Source organism: Lissotriton vulgaris, chromosome 10 (genome assembly GCF_964263255.1).
Source record: "Lissotriton vulgaris chromosome 10, aLisVul1.2, whole genome shotgun sequence".
Lineage (NCBI taxonomy): Eukaryota > Metazoa > Chordata > Amphibia > Caudata > Salamandridae > Lissotriton > Lissotriton vulgaris.
Genome location: NC_141698.1, coordinates 125,776,232 through 125,799,265, shown reverse-complemented (window position 1 = coordinate 125,799,265; position 23,034 = coordinate 125,776,232). Strand labels below are relative to the sequence as shown.

At 46.2% G+C, this 23,034-nt stretch overlaps 1 protein-coding gene across 1 annotated transcript in view; it reads right to left on the bottom strand.

Moving 5' to 3' along the window:
* LOC147684823 (cytochrome P450 3A21-like) overlaps window positions 1-23,034 on the bottom strand; it is a 247,971-nt gene that overhangs the window by 79,302 nt on the left and 145,635 nt on the right. The window contains exon 9 of the mRNA XM_086940696.1: window positions 4,378-4,462. Within this exon, the coding sequence (XP_086796822.1) occupies window positions 4,378-4,462 (85 nt within the window). The remainder of the gene's footprint in view (window positions 1-4,377; window positions 4,463-23,034) is intronic.

Genomic DNA, 23,034 nt, shown 5'->3' with positions numbered 1-23,034 from the left:
AAAACTCAGACTATTATTCCATCACAAGTTTTTTGCTCTAAGTTGGCGAAGTTCTTTCAAGCTACGGTCTACGATGTATATAAGGAATTCTCCCCTAGACATGGGACGGATCAAATAGATAGTGTAGAGAATATTCCTGTAGTGACGGTACCTTCCCACAAATCTATGGAAGCCAATAGGAGCATATTAGATAGTTTTGTGGTTTTGAAAGAGGATAGAGTAACTATCTTTTGGAGACAATGAAATCAGGGTCTCCATTGGACCCTTGTCCGCTTTATGTACTGCACATGGTATCAAGCACAATTTCCAGCCAGCTTGTTGTTCTTCTAAATAAAGTACTGGTTTATGGAATATATCCTACAGCTTGGAAAAAAAACGATAATACGCCCATTACTGAAAAAAAATCATTGGACCCAAATGAGGTAAAAAATTATCGACCCATATCAATGCCCCCCGACCTGCAAAGAATTCTGGAGATTGTGCTTAATGAGAAACTCAAACTTTTCTGAATTCAAACAGTGTCTTGGATGCCTTCCAACAGGGCTTCAGATCCCAACACTGCACAGAATGTTGATAGCGATGGAAGAGATTCGCAATCAGGTGATCAGGGAGGTAGGGCTACTCTAATTTTTCTCGTTCTCGCAGCTGCTTTCGATATGGTGAATCATAGCGTACTCATCAGTAGGCTAGACAGTATTGGGATAAGGGGCAAAGCCCCTACCATCCTTAGGCCAGTCCTTTTAGGGAGAGAATGAATGATTTATTTTGGTCACTTTTCTTCAGAGTAGTTCTCAATTCCATTTGGGGTGCCATACGGCTCATATTTATCGTCCACCTTGATGCAGGAAAATTGTTTGCAATTGAATTCAGATAAGATAGAGCTGATTATCTTTGGTGCTGTTATCTCTTTTTGAAACAGGTCCTAGTGGTCGGGTAACCTTGGACGGCTTCCTTGCCTGTGCAGAAAGCAAAAAACCTTGGGGTTCTATTTGATAAACAATTGCTGTTTTCAGGTCAGGTCAACCAGGTTATCCAGTCCTGTTTTTTTCCTTCTTAGGGTACCCCGGAAAGTATTTCCTTTCATCCCTACTGAAATGCAGAAGATTGTGATAGTCGGGCATAGATTATTGTAATGCACTATACTGGGTACCCAGTTGCTTCCATCGCCAAAGGAATTAGGGACCTGCATTGGCTCCTGGTAAGTTCCAGAATTAAATGCAAGGCCTTGTGCCTAGTTCATAAAGATGTACAAAAGGGGAGGTGATGGACGGAGCATCCAAATCAATCAAACACTCACACCCAGTCAAAAGATCTGGGTTTAATCCATCACCGTTCTTTAGCCCACTCTGCCACCCCAGTTCAGACATGGCTATATGCAAATCAGTCTGAACCTGTGCCTCATGGGAACAGTCCAGCCCGAATTGCCAAGCCATGTCTTCCCTGGACCGGAAACAAGCTTCCAAGGACCGGTTTCTGGCATTCCAGCCGTCTTCGGCCCGGCTTGCTTGAATCCAGTGGCAAAGTGAGCAAGGGACTCACGTCTGAGCATACCCTGCCACACTTATGGCGGCCAAAAGCGGTACAAAAGGGGGTGGTGATGGACGGAGCATCCGAATCAATCAAACACTCACACCCAGTCAAAAGATCTGGGTTTAATCCATCAGACTGATTTGCATATAGCCATGTCTGAACTGGGGTGGCAGAGTGGGCTAAAGAACGGTGATGGATTAAACCCAGATCTTTTGACTGGGTGTGAGTGTTTGATTGATTCAGATGCTCCGTCCATCACCACCCCCTTTTGTACCGCTTTTGGCCGCCATAAGTGTGGCAGGGTATGCTCAGATGTGAGTCCCTTCCTCACTTTGCCACTGGATTCAAGCAAGCCGGGCTGAAGACGGCTGGAATGCCAGAAACCGGTCCTCGGAAGCTTGTTTCCGGTCCAGGGAAGACATGGCTTGGCAGTTCGGGCTGGACTGTTCCCATGAGGCACAGGGCCAGACTGATTTGCATATAGCCAGGTCTGAACTGGGGTGGCAGAGTGGGCTAAAGAACGGTGATGGATTAACCCCAGATCTTTTGACTGGGTGTGGGTGTGAGTGTTTGATTGATTTGGATGCTCCGTCTATAACCACCCCCTTTTGTACCGCTTTTGGCCGCCATAAGTGTGGCAGGGTATGCTCAGACGTGAGTCCCTTCCTCACTTTGCCACTGGATTCAAACAAGCCGGGCTGAAGACGGCTGGAATGCCAGAAACCGGTCCTCGGAAGCTTGTTTCTGGTCCAGGGAAGACATGGCTTGGCAGTTCGGGCTGGACTTTTGCCATGAGGCACAGGGTCAGACTGATTTGCATATAGCCTTGTCTGAACTGGGGTGGCAGAGTGGGCTAAAGAACGGTGATGGATTAAACCCAGATCTTTTGACTGGGTGTGAGTGTTTTATTGATTCAGATGCTCCGTCCATCACCACCCCCTTTTGTACCGTAGTTCATAAAGATGAGCACAGTAGTGGCCCAGGCTACTTTAAGAAGATCATTGAATGGTGTGTCCCTGGAAGGAATTTGAGGTCCGGCACGGCAAGACTAGTTACAGTAAAAATAATCATGAAAAAGAGATGGGGTAGAGGTTTCTCCTTCCTAGCTGGCAAGCTTTGGAATTCTATGCCATTGTACCTTTGATCAAAATCTAATCTATTTTCTTTCAGAATGCAGCTTAAAACCCGGCTATTTTTTAGTCATACTAAGGAAAGAATATGTCTCAATTTTGGAACCATTAGCACTAAGATTCTCTGGCATACATGCGCTCTATAAGATGGTTACTTACTTACTTTACTTATACTTAGTTAACCACACTTAGTGTTTCCACCCTTCTACGTTGGTGCACTCGGGGACACACACCTTCTTAATGCCACCTGGGAACCCCCACTACACCGGATCCATACATTGGGGCTGCCTTCTCTCTCTTCCCTTCATGCGAGTGCAGGGAGACGCACAGCCCACAAATTATAGCACCACCAGTGTGGAGAATTCCCTCACTGCTCCGAATCGACTACATTTCACTGCTTCATGCTGCCCCTTGCATGTCCCTGTGCGAATCACTCCATGACTGTTGCGTGGGCACCATCTTGTATTGATGCCTTCTTGAGCTTGCTTCATGCTTCCTTCTTTTCCTGTTCTGTGCTGCCTCCTACAGTGATTTCACTTGTGTCATGTTGTTTTTCAGCACAAAGGCCCCAAGCTCCTCTCGCAGTTGGCCAACTTTGCCCAGATTTTATGGGCAGGGTTTGCAGTTTAGGCCATTCTTGTCTTGTCTGTCATGTTTCTGGCCACATCCCCCACTTTATGGTTTATGTTATCTAGTGTTGCATTGTGTCATACTGCTGTGTTATGATTTTACATATTGTATTATGTTGAGTAATGCTGTCCTCTGTTGCATTATGGTGTGTGGTGATGGTTTGTTTCATGGAGTGTTATGCTGTGTATTGATACGGTATGTTATGCCATGATTTTTATATTTGGGTTGATTGTGTTGTACTTTGCTGTTATCCTATGATCTGTTATTTTGTGCCATGCTCAGCTATGCCTTGTTATGGTGTGTTGATTTATGCAGTGTCATTATGTCAGCCAAGTACCTACATGAAAAACAAACTGTCTCTCTCTATTACAAGCTACACATCATGTTGCATCTGCAATCTAACTAAAGGACTACCTGATGTCCCATCCACAAAACCAAATGGCAACACAAATAAGTTAATGTAACAGCCCTTAAAAGACATGGGCTTCATGGATAGCCTGACCAAGCAATTCAAAGCATGATATCTACAGGAAGGGCAGTGGCTGTAGGGAACTGATCCAAAGCCCACTCATGTATACTTTTTTGAAGAATTGACGTCCTGAGGTCGTAAAGGTAATGAATGTTGTCCAAACCTAAATATGTTCCCCATCAGGGCCCACATTGAAACCTGGATTTGGAAATTGCCTTCAGCCAGAGATTTTAAATCTTGTTTAGAATGCATATACTATAAGAAGGCTAGAGTTAAGCTGTGGAACTCAAGCTCAAGAGAATTTAAGGATGAGACCTCCATTGGTGCTTTTAAATCTCAAATGAAGGCCCATTTTCTCTAATGTAACAACTGTCCAACTTTCACCTTTTTTGTTAATTGCATCTCTTATATTATAAGTGTGTTTTTATTCTTCAACCGTTCTATGTCCTTTTTTAAAGTTTTGAGCATTAAAATATGCTTTTTATGGTGTTATGATGTATGTTATAAATATTTAAAGAACAAATAACTCACTTACTCTACTTGTCAGCCCTGCTATTCTCCATGACCGTCTTAGACATTAAAGCCCACGTAATGATTGGTTGTATTCTAGGGTATTACCTTTGTATCCATGATGTATGCCATTGGATGCTGAAATGTCTTCTGTCTGAGAATCAACCATCAATTGCAACAAATCCACTCGGTTCTGGGAATAGAAGGAAAGATACACAGTATCCTATCAGTAAAACAAATCCTATACACATATGTGCAGTCTCTAGCCATTTAGCTAGCTTGTTAAGGATATTATTAATTGTACAGCAATACTAGGCGTATCAAGGTATGGCATCTACGCAAGTGACAATAAACGTTTCAATCTTAGTTTATGATCAGGTATCACGCTCCAATATTTCACTTGGTACAGTCATTAACGAAAAAGCAAGAGCTGTTTGTTATAACTGCCCTATTTTGATGTCCACTAATATACCTTGGTTATCTGTGGTTTCTTTATGGGCAGCCCTGGATGCCTCTGGCTTGATAAGTGTTTGATAATGCATTTGACTACGACAGCAATATCTGAAACATTTGGCTAGAAGGTGAGCCTCAATCTTTGGCCTCAAATAGATTCTTACTTTATTACTAATAACTTTTTCTTTCTTCTTACCTTCTCTCTTTCTTTCTTCTCTCCTAATGTATTTGCCATCTTACATTATTTTTCATTTTTCTCCCTTTAATTTACTTAGTTTTTCCTCTCCTTCCTCTTTCCATTTATTCCCGCTTTTTCATTCCCTTTTTCCTTATCACCCCTTTGTCTTTATTCCTTCCTGCATTTCTTTCTTCACTTCTATCTTTCAGCCTCCTCTTAATTTGTTCTAATTCCCCCTTTTTTTCCTTCTACCTCCCTTCATGTCTATTTTCATTGATAGTTTTTTCTTTCTTGCCTTTCATCCTTTTCTCTTTCTTTCCATCTGACCTTTCCTTCTTCTTTCTTCTATCCTTCCATTTACCTCTCTCTCCTCCTTACTACCCTTTTATAACTTGACTTAGGCCCTGGTTCAAAGTGGGTCAGTGTTTTCCAACTCCTATGTAAACCCCTATTTGCAGCGGAGTCGGAATTATGAGTTAAGTGATATTTACCACACCCGGTAATTACCAAGTGGATTCAATATCTTTTTAAAATTTTCAGCAAGTCAAATCTACTGGAATTTAACAGGGGAAATGTGTAAAGTATGTACCGTACCATGCAGATTTGGTGTGGTGAGAACTACAATGGTACATTATTCCTCAGAAACGCATAACAGGTCCTATTCCACACACCTGATAAATAATGCACCCCAGGATTTCATTACCTATCAGGTGCGATAGAGAGCACTTATTCCTCCAATAAACATGTAATCAGGGCCTCAGAATTTTTGTGTGTGGAGACAGGAAATACCTATCATGTCATGTCATAAATAAACAAAAATTAGTCACTGTCTCTCACATTTCTTCCTGTCTTTCCTTCTTTTCCACCTTTCTTTCCATCTTCATATGATTTACATTTTCCCTTTCCTCCTCCCTATTTTTTTCTTGCTTTCTTTCTCCCATCCTCCCTGCTTTAATTTTCCCTTCCTTTCATTTAGCTTAGTTCCCCCCTCCCTCCCTTCATCCATCCATTTAGTTTTCTTTTCCTTCTCCTACCTATTCCATTCATTCCTTCTTCTTCCTTTAGTTTGTCCTTTATTTCTGTCTTTTATGTTTCCCTTTCTTCTATTCACTCTTTTTCTCTCTCATCCTTTCTTTAATAAACCTTTCCTTTTTGTCTAATGTCGATCCCTTCTTTATTTTACCCTCTCTTCACCCCGCCCTCATTTCATCATCCTTTCTATCCTTCTCTCCTTCTCATATCCATTCAATCTTTCATTCCTTTCTCCCTTTTCTTTTTTCTCCCTTTTCTTCCCTTTTCTTTCTTCTTTTCTTGCTCTCTTCTCCTTATAGCCCACTTTCAGTTTTTTTTCCTTTTCTATGTTTCTTTCTCTATCCTTCTTTCTTTGTTTTTCTGTACTACTAACGGCATCTGGCTTTTATTTGTTTTTCTTCAAACTTTCATTATTTTGTCACAGAATTTGATTGCTTTAACGTTAAAACTAACATCCCTCAACTTTGTGATGCTAATCGTTAACTGTGATATTTATGAGCTCCTATGATCTAAGAGGAAGGGAACCATTAAAACATTTCAAGGATTTAGCATAACTCAGATATGTGAGAAGCCGAGCTGCATTCAAGGGTGTAGTGGAACACCCACGATAATAGCTTCTGAAAGAGTGCCACAAGACACATGTTAGACCTGTGATCCTTAGGGTGGCCTTTCCTCCAACCTTTTTCCATTACCCTCTCATTTTTGCTGATTCTTTTAGTTGACCTTAGGACTCTGAGCACTTTACTACTGCTAAACAGTGCTAAGGTGCTTGTGCTTCTTCCCTAAACCCGATAACATTGGTGTATACCTGATTGGAATGTTTGTTGTACTGGTAAGTCCCTTGTAAAGTGGAATATCATATACCCATGGCTTTTACTTCAAATGCTACTAGTGGGCAGCACTGATTTTTGCCACCTACAGAAGTAGCCTTTCAAACCTGTCTCAGGCCTGCCACTGCAGTGGGATGCCTGTGTGTGTAGTTTACTGCACCTATTGTCAGGCCTTAAACTCCCCCTTTATTACATATAAGTCAGCCCTAATGTAGGCCCTAAGAGACCCTAAGGGCAGGGTGCTATGTAAGTAAAAGATAGGACATGTACCTTTATGTTTTGCATGTGCTGGTAGTGACAAACAGCCTATTTTGTTTTTCACTACTGCAAGGCCTACCTCTCTTATAGGCCAGCATTGGGAATCCCTTAATATACTTTTAAGCTGCAATTCCTGATCAGGAGTAGCTTTTTCATCTTTGATGTGTTTGGAATGATAATGATAAATCCTCCTTACTGGTTAAGTTGGATTTAACACTACTGTTTTAGAAATGGCACTTTTAGAAAGTGGACATTTCTTTGTACTTAGTGCTCTTTGTGCCTGACAGCCTAGCCCTAATACACATCTGATTTGAGTGTCAGCTACACTTTGTACATTCCTTCTAGACAGCCACAAACACAGGAAGGTAAGCCCCATCTGAATACTGATGGTGCTTCGTGGGTAGGAAGGAGGAGCGATGGATCCCACTTATCTCTGAATAGGCTGTGTCCTGTCCTCACACAAATCCCTGATTTACCTCCCAGGGTTAGCCTGGCTGACAGGATTGTGATGAAAGGGATCCTTGTGCACTTCAGAAAGGTCTTAAAAGTCACCCCCTACATCAATGGTACCTTTGAGTATAGATACTGGGTGCCTGACTACCACAAAGCTGACACTTCTGGATCTTGAACTGAACCTCAGTCAGAGGGATTGCTTTGCTGCTTAAAGGTCACAGCTGGACTTCTTTTCTGGAAGGACTGCTTTTCTGCTTGTTGCCCTGCTGCCTGCTACTCCCTGACTCTGCTAGGAGGACTCTGCCTTACCTCCGAGGGATCTCCAAGGCCTTGCCTCCTGTTTTCTGAATTCTTAGGGACAAAAAAGACTTTGCTGCAGCTGTACTCTGTATTGTGTCGGTCCTATCTTTGACACTGGTGGCCCGTCCAAGCTCTGGGCCAAAGATGTGGGTTCTACAGCGGCTTTCATCACCTACATCCCTGAAATCACGTTTTTTGGTTCTTTGCTACCAAGAACTTTGACAGACAACGCACCAAGAAAGCCACATGGCAAAAAAGGGAGGAGCGACGCGCAGATCCAAGATGGACACGTGAGCACAGGGCTCCCGAGACCCTTTCCGCCTCCTGCATCTATCCTGCCAAATATCCTGATTTGGACGACGGGTTATGTTAGCTGATGCCCTGCTGACATAATATCGTTTTTCAGAAATTGATTTGGCCGCTGGGAACCGGACTCTCTGCGCCTTTGAACTTTGTGGCCTTCACCGACAGACCTCCCCGGCCTTGAGTCTCTGAAGTACCCAGGTGGCAATTGAACAACAGCGGCCTTTGAGATCCATCTGTCGCCCCTGTGGTACTTTCGGTTTCGCTTTTGGTTCATCATCCACTGGGATTCACTGTCTGCTGCGACTGTTGACCTCGCCCTGCTGCTTGCCCTGCGTCTCTCTTCTCTTGCCCTCATCCCTGCCTTTGTTGGTTGGTGTTTTGGGGAGCCATTCTCACCAGATCTCGAGCGGCCCGGCTGGGTTCGCTAACTGGTATGGCGAGCAGGTCGGATAGTGAGAAGAGAGCCAGCAGGGGCACATTCCGAGGAGGTGTAGCCCAGTCTAACACTATCGACCGCTTCGCCCGCCCGAAGGGATCCCCTGGTGGAGTGGGCAAAGTTTCGGAAGAGACTGGAGATGGCTCTCCTGGGATGGAAGACCTGACACTGCGGGATGTCATGGGCGCCATTGCCGGAGTTCAGACTTCAACGAGCCAGCAGTACGAGACCCTGGTTTCAAAAATAGACACGGTTGCGATTGAAGTCAACCTTATTAGAACGGACCTTGCAAAAACCAACAAGCGGGTCAAGTCGCTGGACATTAAGACCGCAAGCCTCACGACGGATGTATCGGATCTACAGACGGAGGGTCGTACTCTCCGATCGTCAAATGACTTGTTTGCCTGCCGGCTAGACGACTTTGAAAGCTGTGCCAGGCGTAACAACGTTCGTATTATTGGCGTTCCGGAAAGTTCCTCGGAGCTCTCCATGGACCTTTTGGTGGAGGATCTAGTGCTGAACCATCTCGCGCCTTAGGGACCTAGCAACTTTTTCACTGTGGAGCGTGCTCACAGAGTCCCGGGTGGTATGCCTAAACTGGGCGCCGCGCCGAGGCCTATTATTGCCAGGATTTTCAACTTTCGTGATAGGGACGCTATCCTGCAAGCATCGTGTACCAACGGACCTACGAAATTTGATAATGCATTGATCAACTTCTACCCAGACTTCACGCAGGCGGTGCAAAAACAGCGTATGAGCTTCACTGGTGTTAAAAGGCGCCTCAGGGACATGGGACTGAAATATGCCATGCTCTTTCCGGCTCGCTTGAGGATCCAATACGAGGAGCGTGTGCTCTTCTTTGACCGCCCGGAGGTTGCAAGTGACTGGCTCGACACTTTGCCGACACATCGTGATGGACAAGATCGGTCGGCGGGAGCCGAAGGTGGCCTGGAGGAACGGGTGGAGTGAGCCCTTACCGGCGGGCCATCTATCTAGACTTTCAGGGGGGTTTGATTATTATTTTGTGTATGACCTGTTGACTGCTAGGGGGCGGGGGGCTCGGGATTCTTCCTCCTCTAAGGGGTCTTTCTCTATCTTTCCGTAGATTAGTTCAATGGGGCGACAGGCACACTGTAAGTTGGGGTGGCTTTTGGGTATAACGCAGGGGTGCAGGGTGGGGGTGTGTGTTTTGCGGGTTTTCCGGGGGCTGGGCTTCTTGTTTATTTGTTTATCCCGAGGGTCTGTGTTGCTGCATACTTCGATCACTGTGTCTGTTTCTTTGGGGGGGGGGCATAGCTCATGCTCTGGGAATGGGGGGTAGGGGGCTACGGGTGCTGAGTTGGAATGTTAACGGTCTGGGTGACAGGATTAAGTGGGGGATTGTTTTACAGTATCTGAAACGTCTTTCACCTGATGTAGTATTACTGCAGGAGACACATCTTATAGGAAATGCTTGCCAGGCAATGAACAGAAGGGGATACCGTTTGGTGGCGCATTCAGGATTCACTACTGGATCGAGGGGGCGGGTGTCTTGGTTAGAAGTTCCCTCCCCTTGGAGATAGACGACACTGTGTTAGATGAAAGAGGCCGGTACGCTGCCATTACAGGTCGCTGGGAGGGGAAGACGATCTCGATTCTTTCTGTGTATGTCCCGCCGGGTTTACAGTCCATCACATTTGCTGATCTGGGTAGAGTGGTGCTGAATTTCCCATTGGGCATGATGGTGGTTGGTGGGGATTTTAACTCGGTCTTTTGAGGTCACAGTTATGGATGAGTGATTTCCTGAATGCGTTGGGTTTCGTAGTTTGCTGGAGGCACTTACACCCTGGGCAGGCACAATATACTTTCTATTCGGGTGCACACAGGAGTCTCTCTAGGCTCAATTATATCCTATTGCCAGCGGCGCAGATGGTCTCCGTGAGGGAAATTCGCCATCTTGCCCGGGGGATCTCGGATCACTCTCCTCTCTGGCTTACGATAGATGTACAATTAGAAGCCGGGGGCCGGGTTGCCCCAATTAACCCCTGGCACCTACGTCACCCGAAAACAAGGGCTGAGGTGGTTAAGAGTATAGACCATTATTCTGTGGAGAATGCTGGGTCGGTGTCCTCTTCGGTTTCCCTGTGGGAGGCCTTTAAGACTGTTGTCCGGGTCCAAGCCCTTTCTCTGATTGCTAGCGCGAGAAAGTGTAAGAATGAGGAAGTGGTGAGACTGGAGGCTGAAATTACGTCGTTGGAAGAGGAGTTGGTATCTGAGGTCACACCCGAGGGTTTGCATGTTTTGGCCCTTAAACAAGCCGATTACAAGGCGCTGGTGACGGATGCGGCGAGGATGATGAGTCGCGAGCAACAGGGGTGTTTGTACGATGTCGGAGATAAGGCTGGGAAGTTGATTGCGTGGCTGGATAAGAGAGAAAGGCTGAACCGTGTGGTGCCTGTTGTGGTGAGTGAGGACGAAGAACGGGTCATGGACCCGGATGGTATAGTTGCGGTGTTTGCTCAGCACTTTCAGAAGGTTTACGCGCCGGTTTCCGACAGGCCAGAGGAGGATTCACACTTGCTACTTAGGGATATCGCGTTGCCTAGCCTCTCGGAGTCTGATAGGGAGCTTATGGAGGTGGATTTTTCTACTGATGAAATAGCGCTCGCTATTCGCTCCCTTCGTTCAGGGAAGGCCTCTGGTCCAAATGGTCTCCCGATAGAGCTGTATAAACTGTGTCCGGATAAAATAGCGCCACACCTTCGCCAAATGTTTCTGGAATCGCGCGATCTTGGGCTTTTTCCCCGAGATCAGAGATTGGCTTCTATTGTAGCTATTCATAAAGATGGGAAGCCTCGTGATCAGTGTTCTTCCTACCGGCCGATTTCACTCCTGAACGTTGAACCCAAAATCTTGGCGAAACTCCTGTCGAATCGTTTGATCACGGTTATTGGTGATCTGATACACCCAGATCAGTCCGGGTTCATTACTCACCGGAATACGGCTCTCAATTTACGCCGCCACCATGGTGTGCTTGCAAGGGCGGGGTCGCTCCGCGAATCGGCCATCTTGGTTTCGTTGGACGCCTCGATGGCCTTCGACACGATTGAATGGCCGTATTTGTGGGCGGCACTTGCTAAATTTGCTTCGGACCTCATTTTATCGGCTGGGTCAAACTCCTTTACGAACAGCCAATGGCCCAAGTAGTTGTAAACGGTAGGGCTTCGGAGCCTTTCGTCCTTGGCAGAGGCACACGTCAGGGTTGTCCATTATCACCGCTCCTTTCCGCGCTTGCTCTTGAGCCGCTGGCAGCGTGGCTTAGGTGGGAACCGTCGTTAAAGGGCATTAGGTGGTCCTCTGATTTTGAGGACCGTATATCCCTATACGCGGATGATATCCTGTTATATCTCACTTCCCCTCGTAAGTCCCTGGGAGTGCTGTTTGACGTATTGCGTTCCTTTGGAAGAAACTCGGGTCTGGCCATCAATTGGTCTAAATCCTGTATCTACCCGCTCACCGCGGAAAAGCCACTGTTGCCCCGTCTCTGTTCGATACCAGTATCGCGTGACGGCTTTAAATACTTAGGGATTTATATCTCCCTGGACTCAGCCATACGATATGAGAAGAATCTGCTCCCGCCACTTCACCGGCTTCGATCCGACGTTACAGCATGGTGCGGACTGACGTTGTCCCCGGTTGGGAGAGCAGCCTTGTTTAAAATGATGTCCCTCCCTCGCTTTTTGTATGCCCTTCAAAACACGCTTGACCTGGTGCCTGCAAGCTACTTCCGGGAAATCGAAGGCCTCCAGAGGAAGCTGGTATGGGGCGGGCGACCTCGCATTGAGTTGGCAAAACTGACCCTACCCTGGTTCGACGGTGGTATAGCATTGCCTGACATAAAAAGGTATTACTGGGCATCGCAGCTCAGTGCCATCAACCATGCAATGTACGGCCCGATCCCTAACCCGGCTTTTGAGATGGATAGATGGCAGCCGCCGGGAGGAGATTATAACAGGGCGCTGTACTCCAGGTCAGTGGGAAAATATTTAACCAGGCCTACCAGGGTTGCGGTACGAGTGTGGGGCGCAGCGACTGCTGCTACGGGGTGGACAGATCGGCTGTCCAGAGCCACTCCGCTTTATGCGGATGAGAGACTGGGCTGCCTTTGGAGAACAAAGGGGTTTGACAAGTGGGATCTTATAGGGATTAGCAAGGTAGGAGACCTCTGGGTCAAGGACAGGATCAAATCCTTTGTGGAACTCCAACAAGAATATAGACTGGGCGATAGGGAACACTTCTGCTACTTGCAGGTTTGTCACGCACTTGTATCCGTCTTCCCTGTTGGTACTGATATCCCAGAGTCCTCTCCCTTGGAGGACAGGGTGCTTGACGGGCATGTCCCGCACAGCACCATCTCTCTCATTTATAAAAAGCTGATTAATAATCACTCAGATCTTCTTGTGCGGCTTCGTGGTTCCTGGACTGGAGATGGGCTGGAGCTGGACGATGAAGATTGGCAGGCCGCGATATCCTCTCCTAAGGAAGTAGCGATCCCGGCGCGTCTCCGACTGGTGCAATTGAAGATACTACACCGTGTGTATGTTATGGGTTATTCTCTGGATGGATTGTGCAGGCACGGCTGTGGTATGCTTGCTACTTTTCTTCATATTTTGTGGGAATGTCCTGATGTGGTGGAGTATTGGAAACAAGTGCATGAGGTTATGGATGAAGTCACGGGTGTTTCGCTTCTGCCAGAGGCCAGGAGATGTCTGTTGAATGTGTGGGAGCCGAATGACTATAGCATAGCGCAGACTCAATGGGCCACCCTCGGCAACATGATTGCGAAAAGAGACATCGCCCAGCTGTGGGGGTCTCCGCAGGCACCCCTGGTTTCCACTTGGGAGGACAACATGGACTGGTGCATGTTCCGAGAGAAAACTGTGTACATCGCCCGTGGACGACCTAAGAAATGGAGAAGGATATGGGGTCAATGGAACTCGTATCATGGAGCAATCTGTACCCCCCCTTCGTAGAAACGACTGCTGTCCCTCAGTCCCCATGACCGAACATTCCATACGTCCATGTCCGGCTGTATTTCACCTGGTTGTCTGACCCTGACCCCTTCATTCCCCCTCTATGTTTTCATATCCTTTTATAGTTGTCTTCTTGAGTCGCTACCCCTGCTATTTGAGACAGTCGCACACCCTTTATACATCACCTCGGGATTAGGTTGTCTTGTTTGTTTTAAAAGAAATAAAAAATGAGAAACCTTTCATTGATCCTCTTCCCATCACAAGGATATCGTCTGGGTGAATTTTATCGCTGCCGGACCCCCGGGTTGCCGGCTGACGAGCTTTGTATTGCTTATGGAACTCGATGCTAGCTGTTACTGACCGGCCCCTGTGGTTGTAGGTCTGTATTTGTATTGCTCTGTCGAAATAAAGGTTTTCAAAAAAAATAAAAAAAATAAAAAAAAAAGAAAGCCACATGGTTCACCACTCACCTCCGAGAATCCAAGCACATGTGCCGACGAATCGAGAAAGCTTGGAGGAACAGCGAAACCTCGGAAGCACGCACCGCCTACAAGACCGAAATGATAGAACACCACCAACTCATCAGAACCACGAAGAAGAGCTTCATCCAGGACAGAATCCTTTCCAACTCCTGTAACTCTAAGGAACTCTTCAGCATCATACAAGAATTCACCAAATGCCCCAGCAAATCCACTGATGTCCCTCCCTCCCAGGACCTCTGCAACAAACTTGGCTCCTACTTCCATCACAAGATCAGGACTCTCTACAACAAGTTCGCTGAATGAAACCAAAAAAGATAAAGCAAAACAGTGATCCTTACCCTGATGACTCTAAAGGACACGAACCCTACCAAGTAGAAGATAGCCTAAACGTAAAGAAAAGGCTTGTAATAGGAACCCGTACTTATAAGGTATGAAAGTGACTTATTGCTTACTCATATGTTGAGTTCTGCCGTAAAAAAAAACCCAAGAATTCATCTTGGTTCTATATAAATCCTAAACTACATTGTGTAACCAAACTCCACTTGTTTGCCTTGTATAGTGTTATACTGTTTTGAAAACAACTTGTGAATGATAGAACTGCCAAATAGAAAATATTGTTAAAAAGAAGTCCAAGATCAAATATACTAATTGTATGTTTCTTTTATTAATCAGAGAACTGTCCTGAAGAAGGTGTGAAACCGAAACGCTGCGTCGACAATCTGTTTTCTCACTTATGTTTTATTATGTAATGGTGTATTAATACATCTTTAAACCTTGTACATGGCACTTTTGTGCACAATATTGTATTGCATCTTACTGAATAAATTGTAAAAAAATGTTTTTTAAATATATTACACTTTTGTATTTTGTCTTGGCAATCTAGTTGATAATGTACTGCAGTGGCACAAGTGTCCTTCGGAGTGGTTAGTGGACTTTGATGCCTCTCTTCCCCCTCGGGAATCATAGGGACGTGACTCTTTGTTGATTATTTCTCTCCTTGTCCCTAATTGGATTTAATAGGAGACCTCCCTTTCTTTTTATGGTTAACATATATGTACACCACCTTTTACCATCCACAAACCAATGGGCTTGTTGAAAGGTTCAACAAGACCCTGAAAGGCATAATCAAAGGCCTGCCTGAGGCCCTGCGGAAAAAGTGGGATATCCTCTTATCATGCCTGGTGTTTGCTTACTGTGCAGTGCCACAGAGAGGAGTGGGTTTCAGCTTTCAGTTGTTTTGGCACCCAGTAAGTGGAACTCTGATTCTGGTGAAAGAAGGAGGGAGAGCAAGCTCCCAGGAAGGTATACCGGAATGGATTGAGCTACATGCTGGCCTTCAGAAGCCAGCTGGTTAAGTTATAGAAGCAAGCTTCCGATAACCTTGAAGTCAACCAGCCAGCAAGTCATGAAGTAGTAGTATAACAAAAATTCTACCCCTGTGGAATTTTAACCTGGTCAAAAAGTGTGAGTGATGGAGCTGGTAGAGCCAAGGGCATTCTAGGATTGCTAGAATAGACCATCTGAGGTGGCTGAAATAAAGAGTGAGACCACATAGCTGGTGGACCTCAAGGTCCCTAGGCAACCCTACAGCATGCTGCATGCAAATCGCCTCAAACCACACTTTGAAATGTCTGAACTTACCATGCTGTTGGTGACTGATGGAGACGAGGAAGAGGAGAGTGAAACTTCCTGACCTCTTGGACTTCAAGAAGAAGGATGAGCCTGTAAAAGGAGACATCCTTTCCCCCACTCAAACTCCTGAACAACAGACACTGCCACCTAGTGCTGGGGCAATACTATTCTTTTTTCTCCCGTATCCCTGGGACTATCCACCTGTGTACCCATGATGTGGACACAGAGAACAATCTTTCTATTAAGAATAAATCTTACAGGTTGTTAGATAAGGTGAGGCCCAGCATTAAAATTGAAGTGTCCAAAATGCTGGAGTTGGAGGGTGATAGAACCTTCCAGTAGCCCCTGGTCCAATCTTGTGGTTCTGGTACCAAAAGCTGCTCCAGCTGGCACCACACCTGAAACAAGTTTCTGTGTGGATTATAGAGGACTAATCTCTGTGACAAAGACTGATGCTCATCACATCTCCAGGGCAGATGAGCTCATTGACAGGTTAGGGGCTGTCCAGTACCCAAGTATCTTTGTTCTTACATCATGGTACTGGCAGATCACCCTAACAGGAGAGCAAAGTAGAGGTCTGTCTTCTCCACTCCAGAGGGCCACTACCTGTTTAGAGTGATGCCCTTTTGGATTAGAGAAAGCCCCCAGCCACATTTCAGCGGCTGGCAAACTAGGACCTTGCTGGTATGGAGGCCTTCTCTGCTGCTTATCTGGATGATATAATTGTCTTCAGTAGCAGCTGAAAAGACCACATTTTTCGGCTCCAGGAAGTGCTTGAGGCTCTGCAACAGGCAGGCCTAACTATCAAGGTAAGTAAGTGGCAGATAGAGCAGGTGTCTGTGGTGTACTTGGGACACCTGGTGGCCAGGGAGAACTTACAACACTTTCAGACCAGACTGAGGTCAGAGCATTCTTGGGCCTCACAGGGTACTATAGGAGGCTTGTCAATGTATAGGGCACTATTGTTGACCCCTTAATTGAGTTGACCTTGAAGAAGCAGCCCAGAAATGTGATTTGGACGGAGGCATGTCAATCTGCATTTGACTCCCTGAAGCAACCCATGTGCACAGCTCCTGTGCTCAAGGCCCCTGATATCTCCCAGGAGTTTATTGATCAAGCAGATGCCTCAGGGCATGACATAGGAGGAGCACTATCCCAACTTAAATGAGGGCCTAGGCCAACCTGCAGCCTTTATCTCCAGGAGGTTACTCCGCAGGGAATAGAGGTGGAGTGCTGTTGAGAGAGAAGCTGTTGCTGTAGTCTGGGCACTGAAGAAGTTGAGGACATACCTGTTTGGCACTCACTTCCTGATTCAGACAGACCACAGGCCCTCAGATTGCTCATGCAAATTAGGTACGAGAATCCAAAATTGTTGATGTGGTCCATTTCCCTACAGTTATGGTTTTCAGGGTGGAAAACAGACCCGGAGTAGAAAACATCAATGCTGATGGTCCTTCCCGGTTTTTCCACCTTAGTGACCAGAACTGCCTAGAAGTTGGATAGATCTCCTCACTTCCACTGGGGGTTGGGTGGAGCGTGTTGGGCCTGTCATCCTTAGGGAAGTCTTTCCCTCAACCGTTTGCCTTTTGAATCTTTTGATTTTTTTTTGTCGGCCTTAGGACTTTAAACACATTACCACTGCTAACCAATGGTGACATTTTACGCATACCTGATTTGCATATATGTTGTACTGGTAATTCCTTTGTAAAGTGGTGTACCATGTACTCAGGGACTGTACTTCAAATGCTACTAGTGGGCTGCAGCACTGATTGTGCCACCCACAGAAGTAGCTTTTCAAACCTGTCTCAGGCCTGCCACTGCAGTACCTGTGCTTGCAGTTTACTGCCACCTCGACTTGCCATTTAAAACTACTTGCCAGGCCTTAAATTCCCCTGTTATTGCATATAAGTCAAATGTAAGGTAGGCCCTAAGAAACCTTAAGAGCATGTTGCTATGTAAGTAAAAAGGTAGGATGTGTACCTTTATGTTTTGCATGACCTGGTAGTGACAAACATCCTATTTTGTTTTTCACTACTGTGAGGCCTACCCTTCTCAAAGGCCAATATTGGGAATTCTTTAATATACTTTTAAGCTGTAATTCCTGATCAGAGAGGAGTAGCTTTTTCATGTTTGATATGTTTGGAATGTGTGATAGGGCACCCTCGGATGATGACTGCTGGTGCCCCGGGGGTACCACTGAGGTGTGCTTGGCATCCTCAGAAGGGCGGAGACCCACCCCTTATGTGTTGCCAGAAACAATCTCGACTTGAACCACAGCAGAGAGAGGAGATGTGCTGATCGTCGAAGTGGAGGAGGACGAGCAGCAACACCAGGAAAACCTGTCAAGGAGTAGGCGGAGGAGACGGAGCAGGTGAGCGACATGGAGGAGGCAGAGCAGGTGAGTGACGTGGAGGAGAGGGCAGAGGACACAGAACAAAGTCAACATCGGACCAGCGGTGATCGTTTCCCCTGAGGAAGGCACTACGATCGAGGCAGCCGTGGCTCTGTCAGGGAGCCACAGCTCCAGGCAAGTGGCTCAAACAACCAGGCGACTCGTGGGCAGGTGGGCCTTTACCCAAGCTATTTTACAGGCCTATAAGGAGGCCCAAGCTGAAGGCAAAAAGGAGATATAATCGAACCCAGGTTTAAGGATAGAGAGGACCCCTGGGCGGAATGGGGATACCCGGGAACTAGAACGGACCCCACACTTTCCCATAACCCACTGTCGTGTAGTTCTATTTTTTATTTCACCTTCTTACCACTATCACTCAGTGTGAAGTGACTCATAGAACCCTGACCTGAGCACTCCCTACACCCCTGAGGAAATCTGTTACTGTGTTAGTGGCAAGGGACAACCACAAGAGCACTAATAGCCTCTTCCTTTTGTTTTTTGGTTCTACCAAGAGGGAAGCAATGCCAGGGACCATACCAAACTGGAGCCTTACCGAGAAGGAACCCTGAGGCCCCGGGACCAAGGACTGATGCTGTAATCCCCTTACCTCTTGTTGATCGATATAGTGACCAGTCCAACAATTAAACACCCTTTACGCAATCACAGTTGTCTCCCGTGGTTTGTTTTCCTGTGACAAGTGGTGTTAGAGGTGGGATATCTCGCCCTCACCCTACCGACCAAGAAAAACAGCATGATCCAGACAATCAGCCTGGACGACACGATGAAGCAGCTGGCTGAAGGACAACAGCACCTCCAGTGGTGGTGGAGGTACAAACCACACAGGAAGCCCTGCAGGCGGAAGCCGGTTTTATCGCCCAGAACCAGGTGGGTTAGGACTCTGCCATAGAACGCTTAACCGACAAAATCGCTAGTAGCAAGGTGCACCCCAGTGTGCCAAGTTCAGTGCTACAAAATTACCTGCCGGGGGGGAACCAGACTTTATCTTCACAAATTTCAAATGAGTGGCCAGTACAGCCCAGGGCCTGCTTAACGCTGGGGCCAATACATTGCTCCCCCTCTGTTGGGGGAGTTACAAACTACCTACCAGGCTGCAAACCCTGAAGGTAACACCCCTTACAGTGCGATTAAGGAGGCCATTTTAGGGAGGCTGGGCTATGATCAGGAACACTATCGTGTGAAATTCAGGAAGGAGAAATGGCTGCCACAGGTCAATCCCCATGCCCTCTTCTATAGGATTCAAGATCTGGGCACCTGCTGGTTGCCACCTCACACCTCCACAATGGAGGAAGTACTGGACATGATCCTGCTTGAGCAGTTCTTGGAGGGGCTCCCAAGCCCCACAAGAGCATGGGACAAACAACACCCCAACAGCAGCGTTACCAGCATCATCGAACTGGCTTCTGCCCACCAGAGAGGACCAGAGGTCAGGGTTCCCATGCCATGGATGCCAACCCCGGTTGCCCTGGAATGGAGGTTCTCTGCTCCTGGTCCTTCTCCATCCCCTCAATGGACCCTCCTGGATCCAAGACTCCAACGTCGTCCCAACGTGAGGGAGAGCGGTCAGGGACCCCAGTGTTATCATTGCGCTGAGTGGAGCCACATCGTGAGGAACTGTCTCCAAAAGACCAATCCCAGCAAACCTATGGAGGTGGGGTATACAAGAGGCCGAGTGCTCTGGGCTGGTGTCGGAAAAGAGGCGTATCACCTGTATCTCACCGTGAATGGAGTCACAACCAAGGTGCTCATTGATTTGTGATGTCGCCACTACGTTATCAGCCAAGAACGGATAAGGGACCATCAGTGGCAGGAAGGGGAAGAGGCGTCCATCACCTATGTTCACGGAGACCGTAAAATCTTCCCAGTGGCTGTGGTCGACATGGAGGAAAAAGTGGAAAAGATACACGAGAGAGTCAGAGGCATACCAAACTTGGTAGAGGACATGATTATGTGCATTGACTACATAGGGTTCCCAGACCTGGTGGAAGGGGGCTCTATTTTTTTACCGAGCATACCGAAAGGGGTAGGCATCACTCAAAGAAAACCCACTAGGAGAAAAGGGAACACAACCGGTCTGTGAAGTTGCACGGGTTGGTTGACCACCTTTCTACTTCCTCAGTTGCAGACGGAGAACTGGGCCCCCTCGCAGCTTCAGAGCAGCATAGAAGAAAGATCCCACCTTGGGGAACGCCTGGGCTCAGACAGTGGAGGAGGAAGATGATCAGGTAGGGCCTTGTTTGATTGTGTTACGGGGTTTACTGTACAGGAGGGTCAGAAACCAACCAAGATAATAAAGCATATCCTAGTCCTGGCACCTTTTCATGACCTGGTTCTCCATTTAGCACATAAACAAGCAGGGGGGGGGGGCATTATGGTAGAGAAAAAACGGAGGAATACCTTTTGTTCCTCTTCTATTTGCCTGGGGGTCTTCACTTACATCCGCTGCTTTTGTGCAGCTTGTCCCCTGTGCCAACGGTGCACCTCCTCCCACATTCCTAGGGCACCCCTGTGACCCCTCCCCATAATAGAGGTACCCTTTACCAGGGTGGGAATGGACCTGGTGGGTCCCTTGATCGCTTCCACCCAGCGGTACCAGTACATATTACTGCTGGTTGACTACGCAACCAGATACCCAGCGGTCATACCTCTCATCAGCATGACAACCAGTAGTGTTGCGTAGGCAATGATATGGTTCTTCAGCCGGGTGGGCTTTTCCAGGGAAATCCTCACTGACCAGGGCACCCCCTGTATGTCTCGTCTCATGGCTCAAATCTGCAAAGTATTGGGAGTACGACAAATACGTACCTCGGTCTACCGCCCCCAAAGGGATGGCCAGATGGAGCGGTACAACTGCACCATTAAAAACATCCTGTAAAAGACCATCCTAGAAACAGGGAAGGACTTGGACAAACAGCTGCCTTTAACCCTTTTTGCGATCCGTACACATACCCAGTCCTCGACCGGCTACAGCCCTTTCGAACTCGTGTTTAGGAGAAAATCCCGGACCTTTTTAGAAATGGCAGCGGAAAGGTGGGAAGACAAGGAAGATGAAGGGAGGGGTCTTCTTGATTATGACACTCAACTGAAGGAACGGCTAGCCACATTGTTGGGGGAAGTGAGGCAGAAACTGGGGATGGCCCAAGATAAACAGAAGGGTAGGTATGACCAAAAGAGCAGTACTAAGACACTTCCAGGTCGGAGACATGGTGTAATGTGCTACATTATTCCCTATGTGTTACATTGTTCTCTATGGTTATTCATGGTATTGTACTTCTCTTTTAGTAACCGCTATGGTATTGAGTCATAGCAATTCTAGAGCTTTGGTATGTAATTCTTGAGTCAAGAACCAGTTGGCAGTTGATGTGAGCCTAGATGGAAGGGATCCTTTATCAAGATTAAACTTTCTTATTGAAGATCTTCATTTGAGTCTGAAGAACCTTTCTTGAAATACTACACTGGCGTAGTCAGCATCTTCAAAAGGATCTCAACACCTAAGGACAGTAATTATTTTATCCGGTGAGAGATATTTATCTTTATTTTGAAAAGAAGAAAGAAAGAAACTATTTAATTTTCGGGTGACACCTCTTTACTTTTAATGTGATTTGGGCTAATTTGGCACATGCTCATCTATATGTTGATTGGTGTGAAACTAAGAATTTGTCATTAACATATTTGATTGGGAGCGGATCAATGTGCTCTGTCCTTCATTGTTCACACCCACGTATAGAGGTTGTCTTATGCTACTTGCACTAGTGATTGCCAACCCTATTAGGCAACCTAAGTGCAAACTTCCGATTTAAAAAAAAAAATCGCTTATTGAAGTAATTGCAACTTTCATAATGGCACAGTTTGATGCGAGTTTTAAAAATCCAGAAAATACATTCGAATATACCGCATTGATTCTCCTATCTTCGCTGATGGTTGCTGTGACGCAAGTGAACTCACGTTCTTTGTGACGACAACATAATCCAAGTGTTACAGCGGAACGTGGCGTGACCTGTCATCAATGCTTCGTCAGGAGTTACAGAAGCTCATGTTCTTGGTTACGGCGGCACGCAAAGACGCGGCATGAACCGTCATTGTTGCATCGTCAGTAGTTGCGTCCAACTTAATTTCTCTGTTCCGTGATCCAGAGCGGATTAAGGAGAATTTCTTTTGAATACATTCCAGCGACTCACACGCTTGAAGTACCGAGCGAGGTAACAGATAACTCTTTTGTCTGCGAGTCAACCGTATTAAAGCTCTTGCATATTTTAAATACAAGTGTTGACAGCGACTCGCACGCTTCAGCTCTTTTGGTATTATCACCTCAGCGACTCGCACACTTGAACTCTTTGGTATTAACTCCTCAAAGCTTTGCATGTTTTCATTTTATATGCTTATTTAATAAATTTACAGCTGATGTTTTTTTTATTGGAGTCTACTTTCAATATATATTTTAACAACATCATATTTGTACTTATTTTATATGTGCTTTTCTGAACTAATTTATTTCTGATATAGTCAGATATTAGAGTTTTATTTGAGAAGCATATTTTGGAGTTGTAACTGACATTTATAGGCATAACTATTGTTTGCATAGATTTTTATGAGGGAACAATTCTCAATTTGTTTTCAATTTTAAGCCATGCAGAATGTTACTGCAGCACCTTTCTTTCTAGAAAATCCAGAGGAACCTCCCAATAAGTGTAAAAAATGGAAAAGAGTATTTTGCATTATGCCAAGGTGTGTGGTACTTCGCCTAGCGCTGAGAGGAAGACTGTTCTATTACTGCATTGTCTTGGCTCTGAAGGGCAAGATGTATTCGATCACCTGCCTGAATTACCAGATTCAGAGTCTAGTAGTCTCAATGAATATGAAATTAGTATTCGTAAACTTGACATATATTACCTTCCCAAGATTAGCACTATTTTAGAAAGGTATAATTTTGGGGAAAGAGTACAAAAGGAAGATGAAAGTATAGAAACATATTTAACGTATTTA